Source organism: Puma concolor, chromosome B1, assembly GCF_028749965.1.
Source record: "Puma concolor isolate L17-30 chromosome B1, mPumCon1.1.hap2, whole genome shotgun sequence".
Taxonomy (NCBI): Eukaryota; Metazoa; Chordata; class Mammalia; order Carnivora; family Felidae; genus Puma; species Puma concolor.
In genome coordinates, this window is record NC_141670.1 from 77,979,604 (window position 1) to 78,003,317 (window position 23,714).

A 23,714-nucleotide genomic window follows, 5' to 3' on the forward strand; every position below is an offset into this window, starting at 1 on the left:
CACTCAAAAAATATTAGATTTAATGTATTTAGTAGAGCTGCAACATACAAAAGTGACATATAAAACCAGTAGCATTTCAATACACTAACAAAGAGTTTTCTGGGAAAGAAATAAAGAAATTGATCCAACTTACAATAGCATCAAAAACAATAAAATGCCTAGTAAATAATTTAATCAACAAGAGGAAAGATCTCCACTCTGAAAACCATAAAACACTGGTAACAGAAATCAAAGAAAACACATTTGACAGGAAGGTATCTTGCATTCATGGGCTGAAAAAATTAATACTGTTACGTCATTACTACCAAAATCCAGCTATAGATCAATGCTATCCCTATCAAAATTCAGTGGCATCTTTTATAAAAGTAAAAAAGCACATTTAAACTTTATATGGAATAACAAATGATTCTCAATAGCCAAAGAAATTCTGAGAAAGAACATCAAAGCAGAATTTACCACACTTCCTGATTTATAGTTTACTATAAAACTATAGTAATCAAAACAGTATGGTACTAGCATGAAAGCAAGCAAACCAATAAAACAAAATCAAAAGCTGAGAAATAAACCAAAGCATTTTACGGTCAACTAATATTTTACAAGGGTGCCAAGAATACTCAGTGGAGAAAAGACAAGTCTCTTCAGTAAATGGTGCTGGGATCACTGGATATTCACATAAGAATGAAACTGAAACCCTATCTTATGCCACTCACAAAAATTAACTCAAATGGATTAAAGATTAAAATGTTTAAGACCTGACACCATAAAACTCTAGAAGAAAACTTAGGGAAAAAACTCCTGGACACAGTCTTTGGAAAGGACATTTTTTTGGATAGGACACCTCAAGCACAAGCAACAAAATAAAAAATAAACAAGTATGACTACATCAATCTAAAAAGCTTCCATTCAGCAAAAGAAACTATCAATGAAATGACAACCTGTAGAATGGAATATTTTCAAACAAACATATCTGGTAAGGGTTTAATATCCAAAATATATAAAGAACCTATACGACTCAAAACACACATACCCATACACACACACACAATGCAATTTAAAAATGGGTAAAGAACGTACACAGACATTTTCCCAAAGTAGATATAAAAAAGATCAAATACATGAAAAGATGGTCAACATCACTAGTCAGAAGGAAAATGTGAAGTAAAACAACAATGAACTATCATTAGAGGGGTCATCATCAAAAAGACGAAAGATAACAAATCTTGCTACGGATGTAGAAAAAAGGTAACACTTGTGTATTCATTGGGGGACTGCAAACTGGTAGAGAGACTATGGAAAACAGTATAAGGTTCATCAAACAATTAAAAATAGGACTACCATATGATCTAACATTCCACTTCCAGGAATACATCCAAAGGAAATGAAAACACTAACTCAAAAAGATTATCTGCACATCCACATTCATAGCAGCATTATTTACAATAACCAAGACACAGAAACAAACTAAAGTGTCCACTGATGAATGAACAAAGAAGAAGTGAAAGAGAGAGAGAGGAGAGAGAGAGAGAGAAGAAAAGAGAGGAGAGAAGAGAGAGAGGGAGAGGGAGAGGGAGAGGAGAGGAGAGGAGAGGAGAGGAGAGGAGAGGAGAGGAGAGGAGAGGAGAGGAGAGGAGAGGAGAGAGAGAATATGGAATACTATTCACCCATTAAAAATAAGGAAATCCTGGGATGTCTGGGTCACTCAGTCGGTTGAGCATCCAATTCTTGATTTCAGCTCAGGTAATGATTCCTGGGTTGTGGGATCAAATCCTGCATCGGACTCCACACTGAGCATGGAGCCTGCTTGAGATTCTCTCTCTCTCCCTCTGCCCCTCTCCCCTGCTTGTGCACTCTCTCTCAAAAAAAAAGATAAAATCCTACCATTTGCAACAACATAGATGAAAGTTGAAGGCATTACACTAAGTGAAGTCAGACAAAGACAAATACTGCATAATCTCACTTATATGAAGAACCCAAAAAACACAAAACCCAAATTCACAGAAAAAGATATCAGAAATATAGTTACCAGAGGCAGAAGAAAGAGAGGGAGTTGAAGGAAGGGGGTCAAAAGGTGAAAACTTCCAGTCACAAGATAAATAACTACTAAGGACGTAAATATACAACATGATGATGATAGCTAACACTGCTGTATGATATACAAGAAAGTCGTTAAGAGAGTAAATCCTAAGAGTTCTCATCATGAGGAGAATTGTTTTTTCCTTTTCTTTTCTTCATTCTTTTATTTACATTGTATCTATATGATAACAAATTGTCAGCTGAACCTATTGTGATAATCATTTTACAGAATATGTAAATCAAACCATCCTCCTGTATATCTTAAACTTATATGGTGATGTATGTCAATTATTTCTCAATAAAAGTGGAAGAGAAATAAAGAATAAAATTAAAAAAATGCCTTTCAAGAATCATGATCCCTGGGGAAGTTTTACCTAATTCTTCCTTAGTAACTGTCAAATCTTTCTTTTAACATGTATTTAAATACTTCTACAACAGAATTTAGCAAAAGGCATTGAATTGCAGGCTTATTTATTAGTTGCCAATACTAGTATATGAGCATCTATAATTATTTGCCGAGTAAAATAATTTTAGGAGTATTTAATGTCAAATGAAGTTATTAAGACCCTATTCTCCCTCTTCTGTAATGTTAACAAGGCAGACACTGGTTCCTGGTTACTAGTTCAAATACTTCCCCAAGTGATAGCATCAGTCTCTCAACACTAGCCAGAACACTGTAAAGAAACATTCCTAAAAAATAATTTTGCTCAGAATACAAATTCAAATGGCAGCTAAACACACCTTTTAATCCATTCCCTGGGTGTTTAGTCCTATTAAACCAAAATCCACTCCCACAAAAACAGACACAATGTAGTCCACTCATCATTTCCTCAATTTACTTTTAGCTTTTAATTCTCTCACTCTCTTCAATCCATTTTCTCCCTTGTAACTTTCTTTTAATCTCTGTACTTACTTCACTTTTCTGTCTTACTAGTAAATTTATTTTCCTTGAACTCATCTATCTCTGCTCTTTAAAAGGAAACATTACTTTCTCCCTCTCTCTACTTTTTCATCACATTGCAACACAGAACAAAACTTGTTCTCCCTCTCCTTTATGACCGGGCCATGACATAAGAAAGATAACATAGACATCTAAGTCTGATTATTGGGCTCCACAAATATAATTACATTAATAGGAAGTCAAAGTAGGTGTCTGTTTTCCTTAATTCTGCTAATAAAATCACTAGTTTACTTTTGCCAAATTCAGCCTTACCATTTGAAAAATAAACACCAGATTTTCATCATAAAGCATGTAACCATGAAGAAAACCATAAAATAATTAAATATTGACATATTTGTAATAATTAAGCTCCACTTTATTACTGACCACAAAAACAATACAGTCCCTAAAAATATAAGTTTCAATGGCAAAAACAGAGTAAGATTTTAAGGTAAAATATAAATGGATATAAAAGAGATTACCTTCCTTCATTGACAAGTTCAATAAAAGCAAGGCCTGCATTCTTCTGGATAGAATTCTGCCACTCCTAAAAAATAAAAACAAAACAAACAAGAAAAAAGGCAGAAAAGAGCTGAACAAATAATACTCAGTAGATTAATTTTTTAAAACAACAATTATAAAAAACATCACCCATATCAATTTCATACCTTAGCCCTTAAAAGGAAAAGTTTGGTTAAATGTGCTGCCGACCCAATGCAGCCCTGTGAACACATGAATAGTTGATATTCACAATTAAGCTAAACAAGTTAGCAACAATTTGATTCTATATAAACCAAAAAAGCCTAACTATATTTATCTTGACCTTTTTGTTTTACATCATTATATACTACTAAATCAACTGAAACAGTTATGAATTGGAAAGGAAGGTAGCACAGACCAAAGAGAGAGGTTTTGTGTCTTTAAGAGATGCATCACCCCAAATGAGAGACAAAATTAAATAGTGTGGTATACTAATAAACAGCACACACCCAATCACAAAAATTGATGATTAATGACTGAGAAAGGGACAAAAAAGATCAGTGAATTTGGCTAGATTACTTCTGAGCTGGAAAACTACAGTTCACTAGGCTATGAGTTAGCAAAAGATAGTATAAATCTATTATATTCTTTATGAATAATTATCCTTGAAAAGCCTAGGAAGGAAATAAATCAGGAGAGTATATACAAATGAGTATTTTTTAATCTTCATCTCCAACCATATGTAAAATAAATATTAATCCAATAAGACTGGGCCTACAACAATTGAAAAGTAGCTAGATTTGAAAAACGTTTATGTACGTGCCCATGTCTGTATGTGTATGTGAAAAGCTGGCAGAGTCAAGAAATGCCAAGATATGTATGTATGTGCGTATGTGTATGTATATGTATATCTATTTTTAAAGAACCAGAAATATATCATCTTTATGGTCCTTAAAAAAAAGGAGCCCTTTACATTCTACCTACATAATATACCTCAAGTGATCTTTTTTTGTTTTATAAACTCAAAACAAAAGACAATATTTGGCTACTTACCATTACTACCAAATATATTCATATGTTCTGAATGTAATACCATTTAAGAGTTCTAAAGTCCATGTATTTTCACCTCTAATGACTATTCTGTGTCACTCCAAATTCCTATTTTTTTGGTGGGTGGCCAGGGTGGGGGGGTGCTCATCCTTTCTCTTCTACTTTCTCCTTTTTATCACTAATTTTATATTGCTTCCTGTTATGTTTTGAAAAACCCAAGGTGGTTCCTAGGACTGAAATGGTTGTATACCACAATTTTTGTTTTAAGGTTCTATTTCATGAATAGTGTCAGTAAGGACATACTAACAGAACATATATGGTAGAATGAAAAGTAGATATAAAGTTACTTAGAAATCTAGCAGTAGTTGGGGCGCCTGGGTGGCTCAGTCGGTTGAGCATCCGACTTCGGCTCAGGTCATGATCTCGCGGTCCGTTGAGTTCAAGCCCCGCGTCAGGCTCTGTGCTGACCACTCAGAGCCTGGAGCCTGTTTCAGATTCTGTGTCTCCCTCTCTCTCTGACCCTCCCCCGTTCATGCTCTGTCTCTGTCTCAAAAATAAATAAACGTTTAAAAAAAATTTAAAAAAAGAAATCTAGCAGTAGTAATTGACTAGATCTAGGAGAGAAGATGAAGCAATGTGCTGTTAAGAGCCATGAACAAGAAGCCATGAGATCTATATTCTCACACTGATTCTGACACTGACAGGATATGTCCATGGACAGATCACTTTACATCTCTAGGTCTTAGATACTCCCTTAAAAAATTAGCTCTATTATTTTAGGATTCAGTAACTTACGAACATTTTGAAATGACTCATGAGCCTACAGTCTATAATCTCTCAAAATTCACGATTACCACCCAGCTGAAACAATAAAGATCTCGTATTTCCTTCACTGAGGTAAACCAACTCAAGCATAAATAGGAATACCTCATAATTTAAAACCCTTTTCCTTCCAGCAAAATAAAACTGACAGCACAAAGCAATGAAATCAAATTCCATTAAGAAGTAAATCCCTAAGAGAAGAGCATGTGTGGAATCCTCTACTCTTCTTAGAAATACAAAGAGGAAAATAGAAAAAAAGCAGAAACCACAGGTAAGGTTTTTTATCCTGCTGCAGAAGATCCCACACCTAACTTTTGAAGCACAGCAAAGGGAGATATCATGTCTAAAAAGTTGCCCTAAACCTAGTAATGTAGAGGAATAGTAGATAGAGACAGACATAATGGCCAGATAGACCTAAATTAGCCTTGACGTATCTCATGCCATAGGAGGAGTCAGAAAATTATCCTAGAAAGATGTACACTAAATAAGGCTTTGAGGGGATGAGAAGAACACAGCTAGACAGTAGGGAATCCTTGCTGATAGATAGTAGGGAATCAGAAGGGATGGTGACACCTCAGAGGATGCCACAGTCAAGGAACAGAACCATATGCTTACTTCTCAGGTGTTAGACCCAACATAGCACTATCAGCAAGCCGCTTAGAAATTTGATATAGCACCAGATTATGAGGAGGCAAGACCTTAAACTGAGTTTCCATTCAGATCATTTAACCTGAAGGAAAAGCTGAAAATGAAAATTAACCTTATTAAAAAGAGAATAAAGGAAATTACTTTTCTTGCTAGAAAAAAAAAGGAGGGGAGAAAAGCAAGAGAATACATTGTATGTATTTAAAACATTTTATTTTAAAAAGTATTTACTAGTATTTTTTTTTTCACAAATCCATTTTGCCTGATCTAAAACTACAACAGGTGGACATTTCTATCATATAGCTCATACAAAACTCACAACTCCACATGGATGAAATAGGTAACACTAGAGAGACTTAAATTGTAAGTAGACAGGTAAATATCAATTTGATTCTATTTTCATTAATGTATACAAACTAATCTTAATTATAAGGTAAAATCAGGAATATGCCATTTATATTTCACAAACATTTTTAACAGCATGATTCAGGTCATTAGAAAACTAGTTCAAGTTGGTACAACTACAGAAAATTCAACATCTAAAGATTTTTATGACATGAACTTAAATTGGTATGCCACATAAAATATTTCTTTTAAGTTAAAACAAATTAGACATGAAGGTACATATAAAAGCAGAAGAATCCAATTTTTACAGAAACTCAGAGACACAGATTTATTACTGCTAATACAGTAGATTTCTTGCTTTCCCAAACATCATCTATAAACCCAATCTGTTAACTTACAATAGCTGTTACCCAATCACCTGGAGTAAAATTTTTTCACTAGTTAAAAAATAACTAGACAATACAAGAAGTGAAAGTACAAATCTTATTTACACTTTTGGGTATAATTCATTCCTAACTGTAAATTATTAACATTTAATAAAATGTCACATACCAGGTACATCAATACATACTGATAAGAATTAATAACTCAGTTGTATTGTAATAGCATTGTAGGGTGAGAGATGGTAGCTACACTTGTGGTTAGCATAGTATAAAGTATAGAGTAGTTAAATCACTATGCGGTACACCTGAAACTAATATAATACTGTGTCACCTATACACCAATTAATTAATAACCCAGATGATAATAATCTGAAGCTGATAAGAATAGAAAATAATTTGAAAAAATTTTTTTTACCATTTATTTATTTTTGAGAGAGACGGAGAGACAAAGACAGACTGTAAGCGGGAGAGGGGCAGAAAGACAGGGAGACACAGAATCTGAAGCAGGCTCTAGGCTCCACGCTGTCAACACACATCCCAATGCGGGGCTTGAACTCACCAACCATGAGATCATGACCCAAGCTGAAGTCGGACGCTTAACTGACTCAGCCACCCAGGCACCCCAAAAATAAAATTTTTTAAATAAATCTAGCTATTAGTCAAAGCCAACAAGTTTTTTCCATACTAAAACACTGTCGGGGCACCTCGGCGGCTCAGTCGGTTAAGCATCCGACTTCGGTTCAGGTCATTATCCAGTGGTTCGTGGATTCCAACCCCTCATTGGGCTCTGTGCTAACAGCTAGGAGCCTGGAGCCAGCTTCAGATTCTGTGTCTCCCTCTCTCTGTCTGCCCCCCACCCAAAAATAAAATAAACATGAAAAATTTTTTAAATAAATAAAACACTGTATACAACCCTTTAAGAAAGTTGCCAAATCTGATAAGATTTCATTAATCATGCTATCCTAAAGCATTTTTTCCACTTCTGAGGCAATTATCAAAGAAGGTGTTAGTCTAAACAATATCATAAACCACAGCTCAATATAACCTTTAGTGAGTTTTAATAGTTGAAAGAAAAGCTTAACAGTTATCATCTTTCATGATGATTTCAATATTTCATCACAGTATTTACAATTATATAGTGATGCGAAATGCTAATACGTTTAAAGGTCTTGGTTATTCTTTTCCCAAAGGTATGGATGAAAAACGCGTTAAAAGCCTCAAATCCAACCACTAATGCAACTAAGTAATTTCAAAACACATTTCAGCACTTTGGAGAGGAAGGACTCAAAACACAACAAGTGAGTCAATAATTTCATACCTGTTCTAAGCTATATTTAATTGACTATCACTTCCTAAGGCCATAATTGTTGATTAGTCAATTTTTACTAAAATATACTCTTAGCTAACTAATGCTCTTAAGTCATGTAACATCAACAACAAAGAAAATATACATTAGTGAAATCTATAAAATATAGTGTTCTACCAAATTTCAAATACATGCTTTTGATGGTAAAAGTCTTTTCTTAAGTTGGAGTTTATTAAAAAAAAGAAAAAAGAGTTTACTTAATAACCAAATTTAAGTATATTCCTTCCTACGTCAACAAACAAATATAGAGAGAAGGGGCAACAATTAACATGCTACATATTAATTTATATTATTTTAATACAATTGTAACTTCTTTAAAGTGAACTTGACAGCTTTCTATAAATTCAATAACCCCCCCACACAACATATTTTAGCATTTGAATGTACTACGTAAATTTACCTAGATTTTAAAAGTAATTCCAAATAGTACCATGTTCTAAAGTAAATAAAGTCAGGCCACAGATTGTCAAGATAGACTACATATACTACAAGGTGCCACTTTTTCTTTTTGAGGGGAGATCAAGCCATCAATGTTGACATTAAATGTAGTATCAACTTGGGGCACCTGGGTGGCTCAGTCAGTTAGGCGGCCAACTTCAGCTCAGGTCATAATCTCACAGTTTGTGAGTTTGGTACCCACATAGGGCTCTCTGTTGTCCGTGTGAAGCCCACTTCAGATCCTCTGTCCCCCACCCCACCCCACCCCTTGCTCTCTCTCTGTCCCTCCCCAGCTTGCACATGCACACGGACGCAAACTCTCTCATTCTCAAAAATAAACATCAAAAACAAAATGTAGTACTAACTTTTTATTCTGGTAAGCTCATCACTAAATTTTTACTCTAAAAAAAGGAAAAAGGTATTAATGAGTGACATTAGGTTAAACACAGTAAAAGAACAAATATAATAAAGAAAAAATAGTACAAAGATAAAAAATAGAGACAGCAGCAAGGAGAGAGGGTAAAAAATTTCTCTACAACCTAGGTAAAATCAACTTAAGGAAGCAAATCAATGCTTGTAACATAATTCTAGAAAGCCCAAGAACTGAAGTCACAGAGTACATATGAAGATGGTTGAGAAATAGGGATAAAAATAGTTTAAATGAATGAAAAGTAATATATAAAACAAAGAATTCCAGATCCTCTCCCCATACTGTATGTCATTCCCACCATGGTAAAACAAATACAAGTTTACTTTTCAGAGAAGTGAACTTCGGGACACTGTAAAAACCCTCACTGTAAAAAAAACAAAAAACAAAAAACAAACAAATAACTTGAAAGTATGCTTACTGAACTATGAGACTCCAAAGCAATATTAAGACATTTTCTCTAATAAAAATGAGAATCCATAATATTTAACAGTCTATCAATGGCAAAGGCAGCTCATTCATCACCAGTCGACAACTTGCACACAGCTGTGTGGGTTTTTTGTGCATTACACTTAAATGTGAGCAGATAGCAAAGGATTACTGGTCATTACAGGAAAAGACTCATTTGAATGGCAGACATCAAAGAAATGAAAGAAAAGACTCACAGAAAAGAGCCAATATTGTTAAGGGCTGTGGAGAGTAAGAATAAAGAAAAATACAATTAATATAATTAGAAAGATAAAAATTTTCATGTAAAACAATCAGGGCAGAGATTTTGTCTTATTCACTGGTATCTCTTGCCCCTGTATTAGAATTCTCCAAAGAAACAGAACAAATAGTATGGAGATATAAATCTTAGTAATTTAAAGAAACGGGTCACACAATTATGGACAGTAACACGTTCCAAGATCTATAGGGTTGAGTTTGTAAGCTGGAGACCCAGGAAAGCCAATGGTATAGTTATACCCCAAGTCAAAAAATCTAAGAATCAGGAAAACTAATGGTGTATTTCTAGTCTGAGGCCAAGAGGCTCAAAACCCAAAAAGAGCCAGTGTTTCAGTTCAAGCCCAAAAGCAGGAAAAAGCTGAGGTTCTAGTTCCAAAGCAGTCAAGCATGTGAAATCTCTCTTACATGGGAGATGGTAATACTTTTTGTTCTAGTCAGGCCTTTAACTGATTGGATGAGGCATACCCACAATAGGTAGGGCAATCTGCTCTGCATGGCCTACCATTTAAATGTTAATCTCATCCAGAAACCCGCCCACAAAAAAATCTAGAAAAATATTTGAACAAATATCTAGAGACCCATGGTTCAGTCAAACTGACACATTATAATTTGGCTATCTTTGGCTATGTAATGGTTATAACCATTATAAAAAGGTTAATTTTATACCATCAAAGCTCTTGTCTCCCCCAACAAAAAAGCCAGCAAACTAGAAAATGCTTTTAGAAATTAAAAGTATACCAAATAAAAATTCTGAAAGTATTGGAAGATGTTGAGGAAGCCTCTCAGAAAGTAAAATAAAAGATAAAATGAAGGAAAACAGATGGGAATGGATATGAAAATCAGAAAATTTTAATAATTTTTTTTATTAACGTTTTTTATTTATTTTTGAGACAGAGAGAGACAGAGCACGAATGGGGGAGGGGCAGAGAGAGAGGGAGACACAGAATCGGAAGCAGGCTCCAGGCTCTGAGCCATCAGCCCAGAGCCCGATGCGGGGCTCGAACTCACGGACCGCGAGATCGTGACCTGAGCCGAAGTCGGCCGCTTAACCGACTGAGCCACCCAGGCGCCCCGAAAATCAGAAAATTTAATCCAGATAGTTTAACATCAAACTAACAGGAGTTCTAGAAACAAAATTAGAAAAAACAGGCAGCAAGAAATTCCCACAGAAATAATTCAAGAAAATTTCTCTGAACACAAGTATATACTTTTTTCAGACTAAAAAGGTTTACATAAAATGACAAAGATAATGAATTTAAAAGATCCACCCACATCAAGGCATAATGTAGTAACAACAATAATTTTTAAGGTAATAAAAATACTAAAAGCTACCAGGGAAAAAAATTTGGAGATTATAATTTTCAGTCTCTCATAGTAATATCCAAACAAGCTATCGATCAAGTATAAAGGTTAAAATAAGAAAAAAAAGTTTCACACAAGCAGGGTCTAAAAAATTCTACCCCTCATGCATTCTTTCTCAAGAAACTACAAAGGAAGTGCCTCATCAAAATTAATACAGACACCCCATTATCATCCTCCATACCTATCCTGCTTTAATTTTCTGATGGCATACTAATTACCCACCAAATTCTTTCCTGCCTTTCCCTTTGTTTTATTCTCTACTACATTCCCACTTTTCAAATTTAAAAGTCACTGTGAGACACAGAAGATAGACACTGCAGCATAAGAGAGAATAGGAAAATTCTAGGTTGCGAAAAGAAACCTCCAGATAACAACTTTCTACAGACCTAAAGAGTAACCAATTCAGATTGGAACATAAAAATAGAGAAGTACAGGTACTACATCTCTAAGAAAAAAAAATTGAATCAATAGATAACAGGTGTGTTTGATCACACTGGCAGAAATTTTATGATTTTAGTGGACAGTTTAGAAATAAATTTGTAGTGGGCACACAAATTTAAATAAACAAAAAAGTAGGAAATTATTAATTTCAAAAGGGAAAAATGAAAGGAGAGAAAAACAAGTGAGAAGAAGGAAGAAGAGGAGAAAGAAAAGGTAATCCTGAGTTACATTTTGTAGCTTTGTTGTGACTAATTACATTGTCATAAAAATGCAAATGATAAGTATGGTTTTAACAAAATACTATAATGTAACTGTACTGGAAACAACAGAAGACATGAAATGGAAAGAAAGAACAATATAAAGTAACTCAAAGGTCATCTTCCATGGAATACATTACTAGATAATGTCTAAAATAGAAAAATCAAGAAACAGCTATTATATCATTTAGAAATATGAAGATAACTGGCAGAGTCAACGACTAAGATTTAGTGAATATGGCCCCTTGCAGAAAGTAAGAATCAAGGGGGAGAGGAAAAACAGAGGCCAGGAACTGTTGTTTTTCAGTTTAAGTATTATGTTATTGTTAGATTTTTTAACAATATACATTTTCTTTGAAAAAAAATTGTATTAAAAATTGTATACTAACTAGACAATAGGTATTTATCCAAACTATTGTGAAATAGCTTTAAATAACCAAACAACCCTTCAAGTTTCACAAATACAGGTATCAAGACTGTGAAAAAATTTATCATAAACCATTAAGAATTACTTTTTTAAAAGTCAGTATTCTACATCTTACCAAATGAAATTAATTTTATCTCTACTGCTTTTGACAGTAAAATATTCTTTTCTGTAAGTATTGATGTAAGGATGCAAAATTAATTTCAATTAAACAAAGGAATGAAGAATAATTTGTTAACAAAAACCTAAACTCATATAAACTATTTCATTTTCCCTGTAAAAATATACAAAAATTTAAAGGCTTGTGCTCTTCAATGAAATATCAATATTAATATTGTAAGATGTTGTTACAGTTATGTATGCCTTTGTAAAGTAAATCAAATTGGTTGGATGTAGCTCCAATTCCCTAAGTAGATGACAGAAACACTAGTAGGAGTCAAGGGAGGAGGCCACAGAGGAGAGCTCAAATAACGAAGGGAATGTATTAACACAAAATTGGAAACCACATTATACACAGGACTAAAGGTCAAAACTAGAGAAAACTTGTTCATGGTCAAGATATAGTAATCTTAAGTGCTCAAAGTAAACGATCAAGAACTTTTCAACAGTGTTTGCGCTTTATGTCAGCACTCTCTCAACAGCTTATCTAACACAAATCCCAGTAACCACATACCAGGAAAGAGTATGGCATAATAGTAAAGGACAGGTTTTTATTCCATTGTCTCTTTAGAGGGTAAAACAAATCATTACCCAAAATAGAATAAAATATTGTCCTGTGGAAAGTTTTGGTTTCAATGATTTCTATAGTCATAAACTATTAAAATGTACATCTACTTTGTACAAATATTATGATTCAATTTATAAATGAAATATACATACAGGTAACTACAAAGAACACAGAAAAAAAATCTATTAAAGTTGAATCAGCAAATGGTTCAATTTTACAATTGCTTTTTTAACAAATATTTTTGAATGTGTACTAAGTGCAAAGAATTGAATATTGAGAATGCATTTACTGGATTTACAAAGTAAAGAATGCAAAAGTTTAAAAATCCAAAACATTGAGATAACCATGCAATCAATTATGCAAGTGCTATAAATATAGTTTTAAGTTATTTGTAAATAATAAGAAAACAACAGTCCCCTTGCTGTTGTGTTTAAGCATACATTAAAATTAATACATTTACAAGTCCCTGTAAATCTATTTTTAAACTTTTTCAGGAAAAACATACTCCCCAGCGAATAATGATCCTTCGAGTAACTTCCAAACTGGAATCAATTTAGCCAAGATCTTTTACTAATCAATACAGAAAGCTTGATTTCAATAAAGGTGACAAAAGTTGCTCTAACCCTTTCCAGCTACAAGCTCTCAACAGATGATCATCATTAAGCTTATATCAGGGCTTCACATTCAAGAGCGATATAAATGTGTCCTATTAGTACATGGTCAGTCTATTTGGCAACTCCAGTTCTCCAGACATATGGCAATTGCTGCCCTTTGAGGTCTGAAGTCAAGTCTTTAGGGAATCTCATAGCCTGCACTGAAATTACAGGGAGTGTTCATTAGAGACTGCTGGAGAGGAAACATGAAAGACTTCCATTAAAACTATATAAAACGGCTAATTATTTTTAAAAGATTTTTAAACTCTCTAGTGTACTCAGCAACAATAAAAAATATTTACCAACTGAATTATTTTTATAAGCACTGCTTTCAGGACATGGGTGAAAATAGCTTTCTTCATGCCTTCCCATTCCCCACACCTCAATACACCTAACAATCATTTTATAAGAATAATCAAAATTTTGTATGATGGGAGAGAAAATTATATTTGCCTCTAAACTCCTTCTACAGATCACTGTAAACATTTATGAAATGAAGGAATTTTTAGGGGAAAGTTTTGTTTTCTATTAATTAGTTTTAAATAACATATACTGTGAACTTAAACTCAGCCAGACATACATGTTTCTTTTTAAATGCTTCTTTTTTTATCCAAAAGTCTGCCTTTATTGCATTTTATTCCATCTTAAACTAATAAACATAAAAAGTAATAAGGACAGAATAACATAAATTACTAGTCATTTGTAAAATGGCATTTATCAGATAATATTATGGAAAATATATGAAGATTCAAATGTTTAAAAATTTTGTAAATGTCAATAAATTAACAGAGAAGTACAAAGAAATTTCATGTCTGTGCTTTCTCAGAATTTTGAAAGATATAAAAAGGATAAATATTTTCTAACTAAGGCTGCCATTTTAACTTTTAAAATGTATAGCCACTTTTTAACATGAGAGAACGACTATTTGTTAAGGTTCACAACAATACTACTACAGAATATTTATTTCAGTAACAAATCTATAAAATGTTACACAAAATTCATTAGCTTGCCTCAATCATTTCTTGAATTCACATATATGTTTGATTTCTGACAGCCTAATTCCAAAAAAGTAATTACAACCTCAATCCATATGTAAAAAAGATAACAGAAACCAAGTACGTTAAACCAGTTTAAAAGAATAAAAATCTAAAGAAAACAGATTACGAATGATTTATATGATTGCCTAGTGCTGAAGTTAATTACAAGTAACCCAATAAAATAGTGCCTTTATTATTGTACAGCAAGTAATAGCTCTAGATGTAAAAACCAGAACTCTTTCTGCTGACTTTTGCATGCCCAATCCCACAGCACACAACATTAAGAATTAAACATGTAGTAAATAAGGCATATAGAAAACAGCAGTTTTAAAGTAAAAACTGAAAACTCTCCTGCTGTTTAACCATTTGGGATCTTCCACTCTAATAGTGACCACAGTAAACTGATACTATGTATTTACTGAGTAAATTCTTAATGTTAATATAAAGTGAGATTTGAACTTCAGTGCAGTTTTACATCACGTGGAAAATAAATAACTGCAAAACCACATTTATTTTAACATTCATTAGGGGCAAATAACTTTTCTTTTATGCTTATGCTATGAAATGATGGTATCTTAGAATAAAATTTTTCCAAATCTCATGCTATTATCAACCTACAAAGTTTTGGTCTTGATTTTAAAAGACACATATATTGCATGCTACAATAACATGTTAATAGTTCTCAACAGCCACAACTTGTAGCCAGTCATAGTATACTTGATGACTTCTAGTGAAGAGGAATAAGACTTTTCAGTCCAGAATGATTCCTTAACTCTTTCAAATATTTACCAATGCACCAGTAAGATTTTAGCTGACAGCAGCTTTAAGTATAATGCAAAAGTCCTAAGATATGTTGGGATAAAAATCATCATGTAGATCATTCTTTGACCTACAACATAACTGAAACAGTGATACAATGAAATACTTGATAGTCCAGTTGCTGCACAAATAAACCAGGACTGATGAAACAAATAATCAATAGTACATCTCTGTGGCAGTATATTATTCCTATCAATTCCTTCTCCATTAGAAATACATGCAATATTAGCTTCTTTTACTTTTTGGGGGGTGGAGGTGGGTCAATAACTTCACAAACTGGCACTGGTCTCTTCTACTATGGTGAAACATTTTAAAGGTGGTACTCTCGGTATCTTTGATTTCTCAATAGTACCTGATTCAATTTTCCAATAACAAACCTGCAAATCCTTGTTAAGGAAATCATAACACTGTTAGGTGAAGGCCTGAGGAGGATGCACTAAGAACACTCAAGACATCATCAAAGCATTACTAGACAAACTGTCACAAACTTAAAGTCTCTTCCCTCACAGTTCTGGAGGCCACAGTCCAAAATCAGTTTCACTGAACTAAAATCAAGGTGTCAGCAAAGCTCCTCTCCTTCCGGAGGCTCTAGGGGAGAAGGTGTTCCTTGCCCTTCCCCGCTTTGGTGGCTGTCAGCATTCTTTGGCTTGTGGCCACATTGCTCTCTGTTTCATCTTCACACTCTCCTCTGTGTGCCTCTCTCTTAATATCCATCTGGTTATCACTTATAAAAATAGATATAATGGCCTTTAGGGCCCACCCAGACAATTCAGTAGTGTCGCCTCACCTCAAAATCCTCAACTGAATCCCACACAAAATATCTTTTTTCCAAATATGGTAACATTGACAGATTCCAGGGATTTGACATGGATAATTTTGAGGAGCATATCACACTAGAGAAATCAAATTAAAAGAACAAAAACAGCAAGTTGAAGTTCAAAAAATTTAAGATTCAGAGAAATAAAAACATTTTTTTAAAAAATTAGTATATCATGACAAGAGGTGGAAAAATTTTAAGCAAGTCAACACCTCAAAGTGTTGGCTCTAACAGTCACTGAGTTGTGATTGGTTTTGTTTTCAGTTCCAAAAAAATCAGTTTAACTTACAAAATATAAAGCCTATCAAGCTACATGAAACTGAAAGCTGAGCCACTGAGCTACTAGTAACAAGCAGACATCATAAATAGCAACTTCTTACAATTAATTAACAGAGAAGCACTGCCAAATATTTGAATAAGTAAGGCAGCAGTCCAGAGGTGGAAAAAGGAATAAGAAAAAGAAAGCTTCTTAAAAAAAATTCTCCCATTATTTTACTTTATTGCTAGTGACCAAACTCCTTTTTTCCTTAACTTACAGTACTACCAGATAGGACCCTATTCTCACAAATTAGACTTGTGCTACAAAACAATGAGTCTTTTGAATAGATATGCATGTGAGACAACTCTGAAAGATTAAGCGAATGTATAAGCTTCCTTAGGTAAAGGAACAAATCATCTTTCCTACAAAAAAGAAACAAGAAACCAAAAGGAAATTTGCCCTAGATTATGTAGTAACTGGTAACGAGAATAAACTGACAAACCAAAAGACCCAGTAAGGCAATACCAGTTTTGGGGGTCCTGGCTGGATCAGTCAGTGGAGCATGGGACTCTTGATCTTGGGGTTGTGGGTTTGAACCCCATGTTGGGTACAGAGATTACTTAAAAATAAAAACAATCTTTTATTTAAAAAAAATAGATAATGCGACTGTTTTAATTGAATGCCTAATAAAAATTTAAGTTTCCAAATAATTACTATTTGGGGCAGGTGGATGGTTCAGTTGGTTAAGCGTCTGACTCTTGATTTCTGCTCAGGTCATTATCTCACAATCATGAGATCCAGCCCCGCGTCAGGCTCTGCACTGGATGTGGAGCCTGCTTAATATTCGTTCTCCCTCTCCCTCTTCCTACCCTGGCACACAAGGTGCCTACCCTGGCACACAAGCATGCACATGCACTCTCACTCTCTTTCTCTCAAAAAATAAAAAACCACACATATATAATTAGTATCAACGAATGCAGTGTGTGTCTAGTATTTAGGACATTAGTATACATTTTCATACTCATTATATGTAAATGCATACTGTGAAAAGGATAGTGTCAGGACAATGTGGAGAATGGGTTTAGGGTTATGGAGCTTGGTTTTTTTGGTAAATTACCAAGAAAATGGCATGATGTCCATAGCACACATGTCAAATATCTGAATACTATTCACAAGGCAGCACAGAAGTATAAAATAAAACAAAACAGCTATCAAACACCTTGAAAATAAGGCAGAGGAGTTTGAATTTGACAAGAGAGTAAACTGTAACTTCTCTTAGGAAATCTAAAGAGACTCTCCTCGGCAAGTAAATTTGTCAAAATGTACTGAAGGAAGTAAAATCAACAGAAAGGAGGTAGGTCATTTCACAATAAAGGAGTAAATTGGATCATAATCTGTGATTTTTTTACAGAGGTGTTTTTCAAATGCTATCTCCTTTTATCCCTTTCCGTCACCCCCATTCTGATCGGACTCAAGGTGAAACTCATAATAAGCAACTATTAATGACAATGATATATTTAGCCAGAAAAAAAGTTCATCATCAATGAACTAGATTAACTGTAGTAAAGTATTTCTTCACTATGGTTAACACGGGGGGGGGGGGGGGGGGGGTGTTGAAAGTAATGTAACATAAACTTAAAGGTCTGAAGTATACAAAAGAGACCCTTTAAAAAATCATTAGTAGGGCACCTGGATGGCTCAGTCAGTTGAGCAAATGACTCTCAGGTTTTGGCTCAGGCCATAATCCCAGGGTCGTGGGATTGAGCCCCGCGTTGGGCTCACACTGGGCTTGGAGTCTGCTTGAAATTCTCTCACCCTCTGCCCCTCTCCCCAATTCACTTTCTCTCGAAAGAAAGAAAGAAAGAAAGAAAGAAAGAAAGAAAGAAAGAAAGAAAGAAAGAAAGAAAGAAAGAGAAAGAAGGAAAGAAAGGAAGAAAGAAAGAGAAAAGAGAAGAGAAAAAAGATTCTCTCTCTCCCTCTGTCCCTCTCCCCTGCTCATGCTCTCTCAAATTAAAACAAAAAAAAAAAAAAAATCATTAGAGTAGTGATCTCTATAACAACCATCAATCTCACTTGTATTCAGGTATACAGTTGACACCTGTAAAATATAGGGGTTAGAGGCACTGATTCCACACAGTTGAAAATCTGCATATAGCTTTTGACTCTCCGAAAACTTAACTACTAACTAATGATCTACTGTTGACCAGAAGCCTTGTTAATTAAACAGTTGATTAAGGCATATTTTGTATGGGGGCACCTGGGTGGCTCAGCTGGTTAGGCGTCCAACTCTTGATTTTGGTTCAGGTCATGGTTTATGAGATCAAGTCCCTCATCGGGCTCTACAAAGACAGTAGGGAGCATGCTTGGAATTCTCTCTCTCCCTCTCTCTCTCTGCCCCCTTTCCCATGCACATGCACGCTCCTACTCTCTATGAAAATAAATACTGAAAAAGACATATTTTAGATGCATTATATAATATATTCCTACAATTAACCTAAAGAAAATGTTATTAAGAAAATCTAAGGAAAGGAAAATAACATTTACAGTACTGTAGTTATCAAAAAAAAAAATCTGCATATAAGCAGACCCATATAGTTCAAATAGTGTTCAAGTATTAAAACTGTACTTTATTGACTTTCCTAAGAGTGGCTTTCAGTATAGTTAGCACAGAAAAGGGTAGAATCACCTTTGGGATCCTATGGAAAATATGTTACCCATTAACCTTGTCTACTTGGAAAAGGCCAAAAACTAGTCATCTATTGGAATTCTCCTAGCTCTAATATTCTATGGTTCTATGAGATGAAAAAGGATTAGACTGGGCATATAACCACAGGAAGAAAAGAAAATAATTTTTTTAAAAAAGACAGTACAGAATGGTGGACTGAATGTGTGAAGCAAAGATCTAAAAAAACAAATTACCTTCATGAAAAGAAAACAAGAGTCATTGAAAATACGGAACAAAAGGGAGAACATTTTTGTATGCTGTTAAAAACACATTAGACTTGTTAGGTAGAAGCTAGAATGCCCTAAGCCAGAGTCCCAAATCTTTGAGGGGAAAATGGTAGAGACAGGAGCTGGAGGTAAGGACTATGATAAACAAGTCACACATTAAAAGCCCAGGAGCACAACATCCTGACTTTATGGCTTCCAAGACCTTGGGGCTGATAGATCAAGAGCCACAGGTGCAGAGCATGGGCTCTCTTCTTCCACCTCTGCCAGACGGTAACCCCTAGATTCAATACAATGTGTTTGCATTATAGTTACCCTCTCCTTCCGCAGAGAAAGGCTGCTCTGGTATAAACCTTGTAGGGTCAAAAACTCTCCCTCCCAACCTGTGGGAGTAGTCCTTCAAATGACTCAAAGCAGCTTCCATTAGAGACCACCCCACTGTGCTTTCCAGCTCCTCCCAGCCCAGAGAGACCCAGTAATACCCAATCCTAAAACAACCTACTGGTTGGTTCTGCCTCTGGAAACCTGCCAGCTCTCCCCTAGACAGTGTACTGTTGCTTTAATAAAACTGTTTTCTGCTTTCACTTTGGTGCAGATCTCTAATTCTTTATTGTGTTACTTAACAATGCTAAGAGCCCAGACACAATGCTTTTCATGCTGACAGATTCAGAAACTGATTTTAATTTACAATCTACTTTGATCTAGGAAATGTTCTATATACTTTCTCATGTTACCTAACACAACCTTTATTACACCCATTTCACTCAAGAAGAAACTGAGTCTCAAGCAAGTGAGACTTGGTTACAGAGTTGATAAGTGGTAGTAGAGAGTAAACATTTATTAAAATTCAAAATCTATCATCACAGTATTTCCCTGGCCTTGGCCTCTTCTTAAGATCCTGTCCAAGGCATCCTTTACTTTTCTCCTTGTTGTACATGACGGAGACAACAGTCTCCTCTAGTCTACTTCCAGCAGCTGAGGAATTTACTATTAGAAAAACAAATAGCCTTCAGGGTTCTGATTCTTACTTCATTCAGGTCTAAATCAAAGTTCCAACTTCAGATTTTCTTAAAACTGCATACATGCTTTATGGAAGCTCATGTCATAAAAACGGCAGCTTAACTAAAAATAGCTGCCTGCCTAAGAAATGCATAATAGATGGAATATGTGTGTAATTGCTAATATATAATAATTATCCCTTCCTATATTATGCTATTATATACTAAATACCTATTTCAGGCACTAATGTGCAAAATAACTTTTATCTCAGACCAACTGAGCCAAACAGTGTAAATACATCAGACAGCAAAATTTAAATCTGAATCCTCAGAAATTTGAATATTCTGATTAAATCCATTAAGTTATATAATATTTATTTAAAAACATATGGTAAAGAATACAGTTCAGTCTTCACAAAGTTATCAGAGTCTGATATTAAACAAAGACAATCTTAAGCTCTGTACTTTTAACCTAGCCTTTCTGTAATTCTTAAACTTCAATAGATTAATTTGAAATAATAGAAAAAAGGACTAAGAAAAACCAAGTGATAATAGCTGAGAAAGAGACACCAACCTGTATTCATAATTACATTAAAGCCAAAGAAAAAGGTCATGTTTGGATTATTTCCATTCATGTATTCTTCCTTTTTGCTAACTCTCTTCTTAATCCCAAATTTAAAAGACCAGTTGTAAAATGGCAGGGTGCCAAATTAAAACACACTTTATTTTCAGATGTCTCCATACTCATAGGCTGACTTCCTGTCAGGAAGAGTTCTATTTCAATGAATACCCCAATCAGCAGGGAACTTGCAGAATTAAGTGCCAGTTGATATTACTTTGTTTTGCATTTACCACCCTTGAGAATAATGTTCAAAGATCTAGTTATATAGTCAGCATGGTATCATCCTTCTGACTAGACGGCCAAGCCACAGGGTGTACCGCCAGTTCCACAGAATTTACCTTAAAAGGTTGTGTTTTCTAAAACCTCGTGTGCTAGTGAATCAACAGGATGCCTGTATTTCAGAATAAATCCTACATCTAAAGTTAAATTATGCTTCTCTTTAGTTGTAACAAAGCACTTTAAATTAATACTGGAACAGTCTGGAAAGCATCCAGACTTAAATAAAGATCAATTAATGTTCACTAGCCAATCAACTTAAATATTTTATTTTCTGAAAGTAAAATGCAGTACTTAGTCTGATTGACTTTTTAATGTTTTTGCTGATGTTTAGAAAGAAATGCTTCCATCTTATAAAATCAAGTTATCTCTTATAAAAATTTAAATCAAGTAAGTCATAAATATTTTTACCACATTAGCATAAAGTTAGAAAGCTCATTTCAAGTATTTTAACATTAGTATTTTTAGTTTTTTTAAGATTTTTCATAATCAGTTAATACAGCCTGAATTTTGAACTACTTTTTCTAATTCCCACAGATTTGCTCTGTAGTTCCTTCTTATAAGATCAACTGTTTATATTGTACATAAAACTAATTCTGAGCATTTCAATATAGAACGCCTATGCTCAAAGCCTTTGTCCATTATAAGGATAAAATGCTCAAAGAAGCTCTAAAGCAAATATGAGTGGTTGTAATGGAAGACTCTTCTTTTTATTTTTTTCTTCTCAATGTCAGTCACTACCCTATTGATTCTCACCTATTCATAATCAAAAGGTTGTGAGCACCGACTAGAACAAAGCTCAGAGACAATCAATTTACATTCACTTATTTTCTACAAGTATTTTCTGAGGATGAATATAAACACATCCAAAAATAAAAGGGAGGTGTAACATTATGAAAGGTTAAAATATTAAATTATATTGATCCTAGTTGTACTATAATACATATAAACTGATCTTAAAAGAAGCCAATGACTCCAAAGTCCTATTTTCACTGGAAAAAATAAGGTCGGTTACAAAAAAAAAGGGAATGATTTACTTATAGCATATCAAAGTATGAGTTTCAACATTTAATTTAATACATTTTGCCAATTTCTTGCCATGCAAGCACTTTTTAGCACTTTGAAACAAAATGGTGAAAATCTTTCTACTCAGATATAGATTTGTTTCTTTCGTGAAACAATGACTTACAGGTATTAATACACTTTGGGGAGAACTACCATCTGTTCATATTTTGTTAGCAGAAAATGTGATGTCTGGAACAAATGCTGAGTTTCTGAAGCTAATGGCTTAAAGGTGATAGATATAACTCTACAGAAAGAAGAAAATCTACAATGCACAAACTTGATTTCTTCATGAGAAGTAATCAGTTGTTATTCTTTTAATCAGATCTTTTGATACCCAAAGCTTATCAGGTGAAGGAGATTTAATATATATTACTTTCTTACTTTAAAACCTTTAACTATAAGGTAAGAGTTCACAACAAGGGTTTGAAGACTATGTATAAGGTTAATGTATTTCAGATCAAGAAAGAATTTAACAATCATTAAAGTGAATTGTGTTGGGGCGCCTGGGTGGCTCAGTCGGTTAAGCGGCCAACTTCGGCTCAGGTCACGATCTCACAGTTCGTGAGTTCGAGCCCCGCGTCGGGCTCTGTGCTGACAGCTCAGAGCCTGGAGCCTGTTTCAGATTCTGTGTCTCCCTCTCTCTGACCCTCCCCCGTTCATGCTCTGTCTCTCTCTGTCTCAAAAATAAATAAACGTTAAAAAAAAAAAAATTTAAAGTGAATTGTGTCTATTCTTTAAATACTTTTCAATGAATCAAAACTTAATTTAAAGGAAAATTTTACCTAAATAAGATAAATACATTGATTTACTCAACACTTATCTATCAAATGTTTATTTTATTATTATTATGACCCTAATAAGCACTACAGAACAAATGAAAAAAAAATCATTTCCTGACCTCAAGAAGTTTTTCATCCAATGAAAGAAACAAAAAATATATTATGGCACAAACAGCTCTTAAATCTCTAAGTTTAACTCTTCTTCTTTTTTTTTAACGTTTATTTATTTATTTTTTTTTTTTTAATTTTTTTTTCAACGTTTATTTATTTTTGGGACAGAGAGAGACAGAGCATGAATGGGGGAGGGGTAGAGAGAGAGGGAGACATAGAATCGGAAACAGGCTCCAGGCTCTGAGCCATCAGCCCAGAGCCCGACGCGGGGCTCGAACTCACAGACCGCGAGATCGTGACCTGGCTGAAGCCGGACGCTTAACCGACTGCGCCACCCAGGCGCCCCTAACGTTTATTTATTTTTGAGACAGAGAGAGACAGAGCATGAATGGGGGAGGGTCAGAGAGAGGGAGACACAGAATC

The 23,714-nt window shown here is 34.4% G+C and overlaps 1 protein-coding gene across 5 annotated transcripts in view; it reads right to left on the reverse strand.

The window, feature by feature from the left end:
• Positions 1-23,714, reverse strand: part of LRBA (LPS responsive beige-like anchor protein) — a 577,381-nt gene that overhangs the window by 504,193 nt on the left and 49,474 nt on the right. For all 5 annotated transcript variants that reach the window (XM_086704123.1, XM_086704122.1, XM_086704121.1 and 2 more), the window contains exon 9: positions 3,496-3,560. In XM_086704123.1, coding sequence (XP_086560249.1) covers positions 3,496-3,560 — 65 coding nt within the window. The remainder of the gene's footprint in view (positions 1-3,495; positions 3,561-23,714) is intronic.